At 35.6% G+C, this 13,722-nt stretch overlaps 2 protein-coding genes across 2 annotated transcripts; one reads left to right on the top strand and one right to left on the bottom strand.

Moving 5' to 3' along the window:
• Positions 1-944: 944 nt before the first annotated feature.
• LOC140508673 (olfactory receptor 52N4-like) lies at positions 945-1,889 on the top strand. The gene has a single exon (XM_072616561.1). It carries the CDS (start codon positions 945-947, stop codon positions 1,887-1,889), a length of 945 nt encoding a protein of 314 aa, XP_072472662.1.
• A 7,471-nt stretch (positions 1,890-9,360) lies between these two features.
• On the bottom strand, positions 9,361-10,330 carry LOC140508672 (olfactory receptor 52N4-like). Its single transcript, XM_072616560.1, has one exon. The coding sequence runs from the start codon at positions 10,324-10,326 to the stop codon at positions 9,361-9,363; it is 966 nt and encodes a 321-aa protein (XP_072472661.1). The 5' UTR covers positions 10,327-10,330.
• Between the last annotated feature and the right edge of the window lie 3,392 nt (positions 10,331-13,722).

Raw genomic sequence — 13,722 nt, 5'->3', positions numbered from 1 at the left:
ATTACCTCCAAAATAAAATCTAATCCCATTCTTTGCAAATACTCAGTGACTGCTCCATGTCATAACTTTTTGCATCAAGGTACTTGTCCTCTAGCTATAACTATTCCACTGATCAAATATATCATGAGAGTATCCTGATAAGAATATGCTGGAGCCAGCTCTAACAAATTTTTCAGTGTGAGCTTTTACATGTCAGAAATTAGCAATTGAGACAATTCAGACCTTAGTTTATTATTTTCTTGATTGTCTAGCCTAAAAAAAGTAATAATGAAGATTAAACTTAAAATTCTATTAACATAAAGGATTTAGCAAAACAAAATAAAATTTGTTTCATCTTCTTTTTCCCTGCTGCATAAAAGCTCACATTGGATTAGAATTTTCTCCTTCTTTCTCTTCACACATATAGAGGACTCTGATTCCCTGAAAGCTATCCACAACCTTCCCCAAATCCAAGCAGAGGTATTATTGGTAATTGTGCTTTAGGAGAAATTAAAGTTGATGTGGGAGAGGTTCCAAAACATTTCAAGTATCTTACTGGGGAGACCAAAACTCATGAGGTGGAGGGGGAGCATGGTAGGATTGCAGGTAGAGAAAGTTTTCTGAAGTGGAGCTGCCATTTAGGGTGAACTCAAACCATTTAATTGTTTCTGGTTTTAATTAATTAATTGTGCCAATCAGTTTGTAAGCTCAAACTGTTTCTAGACTAATAGAGTGCCCTCTACATTTTGACATTGGGAGGCAAACCACCATTGCCATTGCCTAGTTATGGATCTTTTCTCGTGCCAGTATATTATACTCACACAAATTCATTGGAATTTCATAACTTTTCAGTAGAACTAATGATAAAATGAACTTACTGACCATGATAACATTTCCTATTTACCATTCCCTTTCTAGAAAGCCACCACACCTGCAAACTGTAGGCTTATTATCGTATTACCAAAATGCAAGACATCAATAGAACCACTCTGACACCAGCTTCATTCATCCTAAATGGGATTCCAGGATTAGAGGACATGCATGGTTGGATCTCTATTCCATTCTGTTCCATGTATGTGGTAGCCATGGTAGGGAACTGTGGCCTTATCTACCTCATTTACTATGAGGACACATTGCATCGTCCTATGTATTACTTCTTGATCATGCTCTCCTTGTCTGATATTTTTATTTGTACCACTACTCTCCCCAACGCATTCTGTATCTTCTGGTTCAATCTCAAAGTAATCAACTTCAATGCCTGTTTGGCACAGATGTTTTTTGTCTACACATTCACTATTGTAGAATCTGGGGTTCTTGTGCTCATGGCTCTGGACCACTATGTGGCCATCTGCTACCCTCTGAGATATACCACCATTTTTACCAACTCCATCATCTTCAAGGCTGGGATCGTTAACTTATTTCGGGGTATGATGCTCGTGTTCCCAATTCTTGTCTTTATTAAACAGCTACCCTATTGTCATGGGAACACCATTTCCCACACTTATTGTGACCACATGACCGTGGCCAAAGTCTCATGTGGCAACATCAAGATCAATGCTGTTTATGGAGCAATGATTGTCATCCTAATTGGAAGTTTTGACATCATCTGCATTACAGTGTCCTACACCATGATACTCCAGGCTGTTGTCAGCCTGTCATCAGCTGATGCACAACAGAAAGCATTTGGGACATGCACAGCTCACATTGGTGCCATTGTCTTTTCATATGCCCCTGCTTTCTTCTCCTTTTTAACCCATCGATTTGGGAGCCATACTATTTCCCTTTCTGTTCATGTCATTGTATCCAATCTCTACCTGATCCTACCCCCAACCATGAACCCTATTGTCTATGGTATGAAAACAAGGCAAATCCGAGTGTGTTTTAAGACTCTTTTCAGGACTAAAGGATAAATCTCATGGTATTTCCTTAAAAGTCCCCTAGATCATTCAAGGAATAAAATATCTCTGCCAAGTGAGAGGAATGACCCACCCTAAAACCCATAATCTCTCATCTCAGATCTTTGCATGGATAGTACCATGTGTCAAATGACAGAGAACATATAATACTCTGTCAGCCCTGAATTTTCCAAAGGTCTATCCACTGGTCCATTCCAAATGTTTATATTACCATCTATTTTTCCAGCCCTAACCTCTCTGCTGATGTCCAGTCTCAAATCTCCAACTGCCTAACAGATATCTAGAACTGGATTCCAGAGACATCTTAAACTCAACATGTCTAAAACTTAACTTAAGCATCTTTTCCCTATTCTGAAAGGCAATACTCTTTATCACTCATCCCCTCACAGATGGATTGTTACTCAGGCCTATTGATTTCACGTTTGCAATATCTTACAAATATGCCCTTTTTTCTTTGGATACTACCACAGGTGCAATTCGCTATCTTCTTATGTATGCCTGGACTATTACAATAGCCTAATGGTTATTCTATCTGCCACATATTTCTCTCCACTCTTATCCATTCACCTGACAAAGTGATTTTCCTAATGTGCATATTTGACGTCAAACCCCTATGCAATAAACTCTATTAGTTTCCTATTATATCCTATATTAAATATGACATCCTTTGCTTGCTGTTCAAATCCCTTCATAACTTAGTCCTCTCCTCACCTGTCCAGTTTTCTTACACTTTATAACTCTATTCATGCTCTTTGATCCAGTGACTCTGGCCTCCTGGTTGTTACTTGAACAAGATGCTCCATCTCTCTGCTCTAGATATTTTCTCTACCTCCCATGCCTGGGATATTCTTACTTCTATCTATGCCTATTGGCTTTCCTGACTTCAAGATCTCCTTAAAATCTTACTTTCTACAAGAATCTTTTCCTAATTTCTCTTACTATAATTGCCTTCCCTCTGGTGATTATTTTTTTTTATCCTGTATATTTGCATATTGTCTCCCTCCCTCTCTGTCTCCATCTCTGTCTTTCTGTCTCTCTGTCTCTGTCTCTGTCTCTGTCTCTCTCTCTCTCTCTCTCTCTCTCTCTCTCTCTCTCTCTCTCTCTCTCTCTCTCTCTCTCTCTCTATATATATATATATATATATATATATATATATATATATATATATATATATATATATATATATATATATTTCTCCCTCTCTTTCTCACTTGAACCTCACACTGAGACTTATGATTTCATTTGCCTAAGGAATCTCTCAGAGAGCAAACTTTTTACTGAGACAGACTGGTACCTGTTTGCAACATATAGAATCAGAGAGTTTTCTTTTTTTTTTTTTTTGTCTATTGACAATTTTTATTTTTTTCGTAAAACTTTTAAATTAATTTATGTGTTTTCAGTTTGCAACAATCACTTTTATATGTCTTATATTTTCTTCCACTACCTCCCCACTCCCTTCCCAAGATGGCATGAAATCTTATATGAGTTCTACACATACATTCTTATCAAACACATTTTCACATTAGCCATGTTACATAGAAGAATTAAAATGAATGGAAGAAACCATGAGAAAAACCAAACCAAAACATAACACCAGAGAGAATAGTCTGCTTCATTCTGTGTTCTGATTCCACACTTCTTTCTTTGAATGTGGATGGCATTTTACCTCAAGAGCCCTTGGGGAATGTTTTGGGTCCTTGCACTGCTGTGAAGGGCTAAGTCTGTCAGAAACAGTCCCCGCACATTGGGGCTGTTCTTGTGTAAAATATTATCTTGGTTCTGCTCATTTCACTCAGAATCAGTTCACAGAAGTCCTTCCAAGCCTTTCTGAAGTCCTCCTGTTAATCGTTTCTTAGAGCACAATAGTATTCCATTACACTGTTATACTACAACTTGTTCAGCCATTCCCCAATTGATGGGCATTCCCTCAATTTCCAGTTCTTGACCACCAAAAGAAAGCTGCAATAAATATTTTCATACATGTGGGACCTTTTCCCATTTTATGATCTCTTTGGGATAGAGTCCTAGAAGTGATATTGCAGGGTCAAAGGGTATGCACATTTTTGTAGCCCTGTGGGCATAGTTCCAAATTGCTCTCCATAGTGGTTGCATTAGCTCCCAGTTCCACCAACAATGAATTAATGTTCCAACTCTTCCACATCTTCTCCAACATTTATTATCTTCTGGTTTGTCATGTTAACCAATCTGATAGGTGTGGTGTGGTACCTCAGACTTGTTTTGATTTGCATCTCTCTAATCAACAGTGAGTTAGAGCATTTTTTCACAAGACCATAGATAACTTTAATTTCTTCCTCTGAAAACTGCCTGTTCATATCCTTTTACCATTTATCAATTGGAAATGACTTCTATTCTTGTAAATTTGACTCAGTTCTCTATATATTTTAGAAATGAGGTCTTTATCAGAGACACTAGTTGCAATTTTCTGCTTCCCTCCTATAGAGAGTTTTTTGAGAGCACAGATACTAAGTAGCATGCCCAGAGTTACAATCCAGTATGTATCAGTGACAGAACTTGATCCTAGGTCTTCTTGACCCAGGGGCCAGTTCATTATCCATGAAATCATCTTGCCTCCCTTTTCTTGATAACTGCATTGATTATTTGTCTTCTATGGCTAGTGTTTCACTGTTTTCTGGTTACACAATCCACTTTATATTTTTTTCTGGAATGTCTCAAAATGCTCTCTGTTGAATGACCATATTTTGTCATTGATGATTAATATTAGATTGCAGAATATATCATTTCTGATTGTAGCTTGAGCTCCTCTGTATACTATTCCATTCCTTTCTCCAATTTCTTGTGCATGTGTAACAATCCTGGTTTTCTTTGATTTCCTTCATATTTGAAGATTTTTTTCCAATCTGCTGATAAAAGTTATTATTTTCAGTCAATCAACTCGTACTGGATCAATGTTTATTTTATAGCAGACAAATGGTTATATTTAACAAACAATTATATTGGAGTTTGAAATATATTGTATCCTTTTCAACCTGTGATCTGTGAATTCTCATTATTTTTGTATTCAGAAAGTCTGTACAGTTTTCTTATGTTGTTTCCTGCATTGTGAGAATGAGGTTTTTATTGGTCTTTTTTGTTCTTATTTTTGGATACAATATATCATCTTTGTTACTGATGTGTTATTTTCAATGTCAGTACCTTGACTTCAATTTTCTTACTTTTTCTTCCTTCCTGTAAAAAATAAAATAAAGTTCTGCTTCTGTGTTTTTGACTTCCAAATATGTTAGTGACTTTCTCATAGCGTCTATTTCTTTTAGAAATTCTACAGCATATTTATTCTTCTATATTGCTATTTGTGTTTTTAAGTTCCATACTACCCTCTTATAAGTCAAATATGCTTTTCACTAGTTCATTTACCTATATGTCTTCATTTATCTTTGATTTTCTATAAGATTCACTATCCCCTAAAACAGGAAAATTAATATACTATGCAATTATCATATTACCATGTTTTTCTTTTGGGAATTTGGCTTATCTTTTACTTTAGAACTTATTCAGTTTCCTATTTGCTATATATATTTATTAATGACAGTACTCTATTGATAACATTGGCTTAAATTTCAATATACAGTAGTTTATCTATTGTCTCTATTAAGTGTGTAAACTCTCATGCATGTATGCAACATTTTTTATCATTGCCTTGTATATAGTAAATTTTATCTTACTCCTTAAGTATTACTCTATGTTTCTTGATTTTTCAAATGTACTGTTTGTTGTGCAGCAAATTGTTGGGTTTTGTTTTCCATAGATTCTTCCATTCTCTCATGTTTATTTTTTTGGGAGTTTATCATTCTTGTTGTTTTTTTAACACCACATTCTTAATTTTTTTTCAGAGTATTATAATTTGATCTCTTCTTTAATCTCCTATAATTAAAGAACAGGCATAGGCTATAAAATTTAATTTTCCTTACTAGCTGAAGGATTTTCTCTTGGCTAATTGAAATACTTATTGTTTGAAAGTTGTTTTATTAAATTTAACCATCATATTCCACAGTTCAGAATTAACCTCTCCTGATAGATTCTATCAATCATTATTTTATTCTCTTTTAGTACTTCTGAGTAATTTTTTTATTTTATTTACCTCTGTATGGGATTAAAACTTTTTAATTGAAATAGAGGGCTTTCAAGCATTCTTGATGAAAAGACTAGAGCTGAAAAGAAAATTTGACTTTCAAACACAAGAATCAAATGAAGCATGACAAGGTAAACAGGAAAGAGAATTCATAAGGGACTTACTAAAGTTGAACTATTCACATTCCTACATGGAAAGACAATATTTGTAACTCTGGAAACTGTTTTCAGCATCTGGGCAGTTGATGGGATTGCACACATACACACACACACACACACACACTTATATATATATATAAATATATATATATATATATATAGAGAGAGAGAGAGAGAGAGAGACAGAGACAGAGACAGAGACAGAGACAGAGAGACAGAGACAGAGACAGAAACAGAGAGAGAGGGACAGAGACAGAGAAAGAGACAGAGAGACAGAGAGCACAGGGTGAGTTGAATAGGAAGGGATCATATCTAAAAAAACTGAAATGAAGAGATGAGAGAGGAATATATTGGGAGGAGAAAGGGAGAAATGGAATGGGGCAAATTATCTCTCATGAAAGAGGCAAGAAAAAGATTTTTCATGGAGAGGAAAAAGGGGGAAGATGAGAGGGGAAAATGTGAAGCTTACTCTCATTACATTCGACTCAAGGAAGCAACAAAATGTACATTCATTTTGGTATGAAAACCTATCTTACAATACAAGAAAGTGGGGGAGAAGGGGATAAGCAGGGTGGGGGGATGATGGAAGGGAGGGCAACGGGAGGAGGGAGCAATTAGAAGTCAGCACTCTCAGGGAGGGACAAGGTCAAAAGAGAGAATAGAAGAAATGGGGTGGCAGGACAGGATGGAGGGAAGTATAGTTTAGTCTTATACAACATGACAATTATGGAAGTCATTTACAAAACTACACATATATAGTCTATATTGAATTGCTTGCCTTCCCAGTGGAGATGGGTGGGGAGCAAAGAAGGAGGAGAAGTTGGAACTCAGAGTTTTAGGAACAACTGTTAAGTATTGTTCTTGCATACAACTGGGAAAGAAGAAATACAGGTAATGGGGTATAGAAATTTATCTTGCCCTACAGGACAAAAGAAAAGATGGGGATAAGGGAAGGGAGGGATGTTAGAAGGGAGGACAGATTGGTGGTAGGAGTATTTAGAATGCTTGGCATTTTGGGTTGGGGGGAGGGGAGCAATGGGGAGAAAATTTTGAACCCAAAAGTTTGTGGAAATGAATGTTGAAAACTTAAAAGAAATAAATTTAAAAAATATATAATCTATTTGCCAAAAAAACTTTTTAATTCATTACATTTGTCTCATATAATATGAGCTTAAAGCAATTTTTTGCATATCATATTCAATATTAATTACTTTGACATGTATACGTAGTAGATTTTGATGAGGTAAAGTAGCAGACTGGATAGATTACAGGACTTGCATTCAAAAAGATCCAAGTTCAAGTCTTGGCTCAGATATTTAATTGCTATGTGATCTTCACCCAGTCACTTAACCTCTCTCTGTAAATTTCTTCTTCTGTGACAGAGATAATATTACCTACCTCACATGAGTGTTGGGAGAATCAATTGAGTTAATAGATGTAAAGTAATTGACAAATCTTAAATAATTAAATAATGGTAGCTAACATCATCATCATCATCATCATCATCATCATCATTAGAAGATAATATGGCAGAATGGAAATGGAAACAAACATGAGTTCAGAGTTAGAGGATCTGGGACCCAGTTCCGAACTCTGATATGCACTATCAAATGTGAACTTTGGAAAGTCACTTAAGTTTTTTGTGGACTTTGCTTTCCTCATCTGTAAAGGAAGAGCACTGAAGCATATTACCTTTGAGTTTCCTCTCAATTCTAGATCCATGATCTTATGATCTATGATACCATTCTAAATTACTTTCTTTTGTTTTAATTCTGTCTTTTTTTTTTTTCATTTCTCTGCTTTTGAGTGGAAAATGTGTTCTTGTTTTCAGAGTTTCTACTATTTTGGAAAGCTGCATTGTCTATGTGATATTATTTTTTAACTATTTATTTCTTGTATGAGAGCTCTAATTTGCACACTAATTTCTTTTATTTTTGAAAGTTCTCTTTCTCTTTGGAAGTATTCTAGAATTTCATTTAGTTTTTCTAATATTTCTCAAGATCCTATAGAATTTGTCCTATTTTTTTATTGTTTCTAGTTAGTCTTCCATAACTGCATAATATTTGTTGTGTTTTGTCTACATATGTGTGTACATACATATATACATATACATACATGTTTTCCTTCTCTCTTTTGGTGTCATTCAGCGTCCAAGCCTTTCACATTGGGAATGGAATGGTCTAAATTGGGACTAATGATTAGATACCTGAGTGCTCCGATTTTATTTTACAGGGCTTATATAGACTTTTCCTTTTTCTTCTGGCTATATATTTTATTACAGTGCACATTTAGCACATTTATTACTATTTTTAGGTACCAGAGGTGAAAGTTATAAAGAAAAGCATTTATCACCATCTTACAGAAGTTTTGACTGGACACAAATTTTGAAAGAACAACTTCCTCTTTTACAATTTCATTTTTAAAAAAAGCAATAAAAATATACATTTTAAGAATATATGTTACAATTTGCTTGTTTAAAATAATGTACAGAACTTAAAAGAAATAGAAGAATGAGCATATAATCAAAAGAAAAAATCTGTCATTAACGAATAAGAATCATGACAAATAGATTAAAATCCAGAATGAACTAAGCTTTTAAATAAAGGGCTATGACAAAAAAAAATGTGCAGAGGAAGAAGTTAAACTATGTCAGGAATAAGTGAAGAGGAAATGTATTACTATTAAGAGATAATAGGGTTATGTTGACAGAAGAAAGAGAAGGCAGTATGATTCAATCTATACCATTTCTATCCATCTATAACATTAAGAGAGGAATCTTTATATCAAAAGCAATAAAATAGACTTTTTTTTTCCTAACCAGAATTAAAGACACATGTAGTGGGTTGCCAAGAGAAAAAGCGCCCCTCAATTTATCATTGGTTCTTATTCTCATTTCTGTATTCCCGCAGTCTTTGTCATAAACTTCCCCTATTTTCATGAATGTTGAGCTGTTGTTCTGTGCTAATCAAGAATAATTCAAATGATAATTTCACTGATGTGATTCTGGGTCTCCAATAGCACTCACTGTCTCCTGAGGTTGGCTCTATATAGTTTTAAAAAATCAAGGCAGGTTGAAGCCATGATAATAGAGTCAAGGCAAAATCCATTCTGAGAAAGGCAATGAGGTGACAAAGCTCCTTCAGTCCTTCTACCTAGTAGAGAACTGTATGTACTTTATATTCATCAATAGATTTCTGATTCAGATGCCATGGGACTTGGTATCCTTGGATCCTAAAAAAAGCTTTATAACACAATCTCGGATCTGCTTGGTTTTCACACCATACACAATAGGATTCATAGTTGGGGGAAGAAGGAGGTAGATGTTGGCCATAATAATGTGGAGGGAATGGGGGACCTTGTGACCCCCAAACCGATGTGCAAAAAATGAAAAGAAAGCTGGGGTATAAGAGAATACAATGGCACAGATATGAGATGTACATGTCCCAAAAGCTTTCTGCCGAGCATCTGCTGATGACAGCTTGACCACAGCCCGTAGGATCATAGTGTAGGATACGGTGATGCAGAGAATATCAAAGCCCCCAATCAAGAGGGCAACCATGAGACCATACACAGCATTGATTTTAACGTTGCCACATGAAATCTTGGCCACAGACATATGATCACAGTAGGTGTGAGGGATGACATTGCCTCTACAGAAGGGCAGTCTTTTGGTGAGGAATGTGAATGGGATGATAAGTATTACTCCTCTCATGAATGTAATGAACCCAGCATTGGCAATGATAGAATTGGTGAGGATGGTGGCATAGCGCAGTGGGTAGCAAATGGCCACGTAACGGTCCAGAGCCATGAGCATAAGGACCCCAGACTCCATCCCTGTGAAGGTGTGGATAAAGAACATTTGGGTTAAACAAGCATTAAAATCAATCTCCTTGAGGTTAAACCAGAAGATGCCAAGTGTATTAGGCACTGTGCTTGTGCACATGACCACATCAGTGAAGGAAAGCATGGCAAGGAAAAAATACATAGGCCGATGCAGGCTCTCCTCATAACGAATGAGGTAGAGCAGTCCACAGTTCCCTGCCATGGCTACAATATACATAGAACAAAATGGCAGAGAGATCCAGATATGCTTGTCCTCCAGTCCTGGAACTCCTTTCAGGATGCATGAAACTGGAGTTAGAGTAGTGCCATTGGTCCTTTGCATGATGGCTATGTGATAGTCCTGTTTAGCTCTCAGGTGTTATGTGTCCCTCTAGTGAAAGAGAATGTAGAAGAAGAAAACAAACATTTGTTCTATTTCCTTTTCTTCTTTATTCCAGCACAAAAGAATCAATCAAACTCAGAGCCTTTTTTAACATTTCAGAGTAACTTTAAAGATATGGAATAATAATATAAATATCTTTTTAACCTAAGTCCAGAGACATCATTGCTTCATTTTACCTATTTATGTATAGTATTATGTATAACATATATATATACACACCATTGGGTCCATATGTAATAAAATATGTATGTAGTAATAGAATCCTATAAAGCCTTATTCTAGAGAATTTTTGCCTGTAGATCTTTCTTTGAACATATACATGTATATATGTACATATATATGTATATACATATAATATTTACTACACCCATGAGTGTGAATATTTTCTTCTTCATTAGGGGAAAGCTAAATCATACTAAATCATATATTTTCATGTCAATGCTTTCTGTTTTTCTGTGCCTTTCAAAAATTCATAAAAATCTATTTCTTATTTAGTTACCTATTTTTATTTTTTTAGACAAATACTAAAAGTTAAATACATAACAAAAAAGAAAAATATACATTATAAACTTAAATATTAAACTGAAATACAAAATAAGAAAAGAAAAAATCTTATGTGCACAGCAGAACATAGAGAAGATTCAAAATTTATAGTAATAATTTTTAAGAAAGCCTATATGTTAAATAGTGTGCATTAAGTGGGAACTGTCCATGTTTGCTTCCTTGTAGGTTTTCTTTTGTTCTCTGCTATACACATTCTACTTTGTTCTTTACCCCCCTTGCTCCCCCGAACCTACCACCCTAAGACTACAGTGGAGCATGGATATATTTATAAATAGGTATTGATATGTTCATGCATACATACACGCACACACACACACACATATATATATAAATATATACTTTCCCTAAGACATTCTGTTCCTAATTGTGTTATGTTTGTGCATATCTCTTTTTTTTCCTTTCTCTTAACTCCTCTACTTCTACTTTCTACCTTGCCCTCCTATTATTTAATGTACCCCACCTCCAGCAATCCCTGCTTTACACTCCCATTCCCTTAAATCTAAACACCTTTTTTTACTCACCTTTGACCTATTCTATCTGCCTCCTTTCTAAAGCTGCCTCCTTATCTTCCCATTCCCCTAAATCTAAACACCTTTCTATACCCCGCTTTTAACTTATTCCCTCACCCTCCCCTCTAAAGACCCCTTCTTTATCCTCTCCTCCCTCCCTGTCCCTTAGGGTTTTATTTCTTTTTTAAATTTAGAAGACTTTTATACTCTTCTAGATGCATATGTATTTTGCCTATTAAACCCATTCCTGATGAAAATAGGTTTCCAGAACTAACAATACCCTTCCCCCATCTAATTCCTCTGTATCACTTCTTTCTTTTGAACCTCATTTGTATTGGACAATTACTCTTTCAGCTATTCTTGAATGGTTTTACCTTTTAAAGTCATATCATACTCAGATCGACCCCAATCTTTCTTACAAGCTACCTAATTACTAGTAGCAATCTTAGACTAGGTTTTAGATTTACCACATAGAAAGGGTAAACATTCTATTCTTCCACAGTTCCATGTATTTGGTCATTGGTGTGTACTTCATATTTTTCTTGGCTCTTGTAAGTTAAATCTTTCTGAGGGTTTTTTTTTAAAAGTCCTGAAACTCTCTCAGTTGTTCAAATGTCCATTTTTTTCCATTTAAAATTATGCTTAGCTTTGCTGGATATGATATTTTCAGCTAAAAGTCCAATTCTTTTTCTTTTCTATATATAGCATTCCAAGACCTGCAGTCTTTCAGTGTCACCAGTTCTAGGTCTTGTGTAATTCTAACTGTGGTGCCATCACATGTCAATTGTTTTTTTCTTGTTGTTCCTAACATGTTGTCCTTGATTTGGGGGTTTTGGAATTTAACTATAATATTCCTGTGAGTGTTCCTTGTAGGATCTTTTTCAGGTGATGATCAGTGAATTTTTTCTATTTCTGCTTTCCCCTCTTATTCTAATGCTTCAGGACAATTTTCTTTGATCATTTCTTGCATTATTGCATCAAGATTTTTATTTTGATCACAATTTTCAGGTAGTCCATTATTCTTATGTTTTCTCTTCTTGATCTGGTCTCTAGATTTGTTTTTTTTCTTATGAGATGTTTCACATTCTCTTCTCTTTTTCCATTCTTTATATTTTGTCTTTTTATTTCTTCATCTCTTATAACTTCATTTGCTTCCCCTTGCCCAATTCTGATTTTCAAGAAGTCATTTTCTTCCTTAAGATTCTGGATCTCCTTTTCTAATTGGTTGACTTTCTTGTCATAATTTTATTTTTCTTGTAATTTTTCCTCAGTATCTCTCATTTGATTTTTAAAGTCTTTTTAAAGTTCTTCAATGAATTCTTTTTGGGAAGGTGACCATTTGACATTACTCTTTGTGAAAGAAGAGAGTTTCTTTGCTTCAGTATTCTCCTCTGAAAACAAGCCCTGGTCTTCTGTATTTCCCAAAACATCTTTCTATGGGTGGATTCTTTCTCCTTTGCCTGTGTATTTTTCTTGTAATAATTTTGTTTTTATAATCACTTCTAATCCTGGGGTATGATGGATGGTGCCTCTGGCCTCTGATCCTCCTTCAGTTCTCCCCTCTCACTCTGAAATCAAAACTAAGATATCCAGCTTCCTGTAAGTACCTGCAGTCGGCAGCATCCTGCCCCATTCCTATTGTATGCTGGTTCCTAATTGCCCCTGTTGCTCTCCACAGCACAACTGGGTCTAACATTCCTTTTCAGTAGAGGTTCCCTAGAACTACCAGGTAAGATGCCCAACTTCCCTCGCTGTTCTGGGGGTAAAAGTTCCTGTGGCAGGTGAGGCAGCATCCCAACCCAGCTAACCCCAGAGCTTGCCACTTGCTGCTTAAATAACTTGTAGCTGGTTGCTAAAACAGAGCCTGGAGGTACTTACTCATCACAGGAGAAAATCTAGACCTGGGATTTTTCTTCAGGTCTTCTCTGATCATCTCAAGAGGACCGCTATTCTGTCTGTACTCACTTATTTTCACTGTTCTGTGTTCTCCTAGAGGCGCTATTTTGACTTTTCTGTGGAGGAAAATCTTAAGAGACTGAAATTTTCTGACCTATTCTGCCATCTTGCCAGAATCCTCTCCCCTTAACTGCCTTGTGTTAACAAAGCTAATGACTTTGTAACAAACTTTAGTGCTAATAACCAAAGCCTAGCATTCAAAAGGCCCCACCATCTGCACCTGACCTCTTAGTCTAACCTTATCCTAATGTCCTTCATTCTATACACACTAGTTTGTCAGGATTACTAAGAAACACAGAATTCAGAA

This window comes from Notamacropus eugenii, chromosome 5 (assembly GCF_028372415.1).
Source record: "Notamacropus eugenii isolate mMacEug1 chromosome 5, mMacEug1.pri_v2, whole genome shotgun sequence".
NCBI classification, from domain to species: domain Eukaryota; kingdom Metazoa; phylum Chordata; class Mammalia; order Diprotodontia; family Macropodidae; genus Notamacropus; species Notamacropus eugenii.
This window is presented reverse-complemented; position numbering and strand designations above follow the sequence as displayed.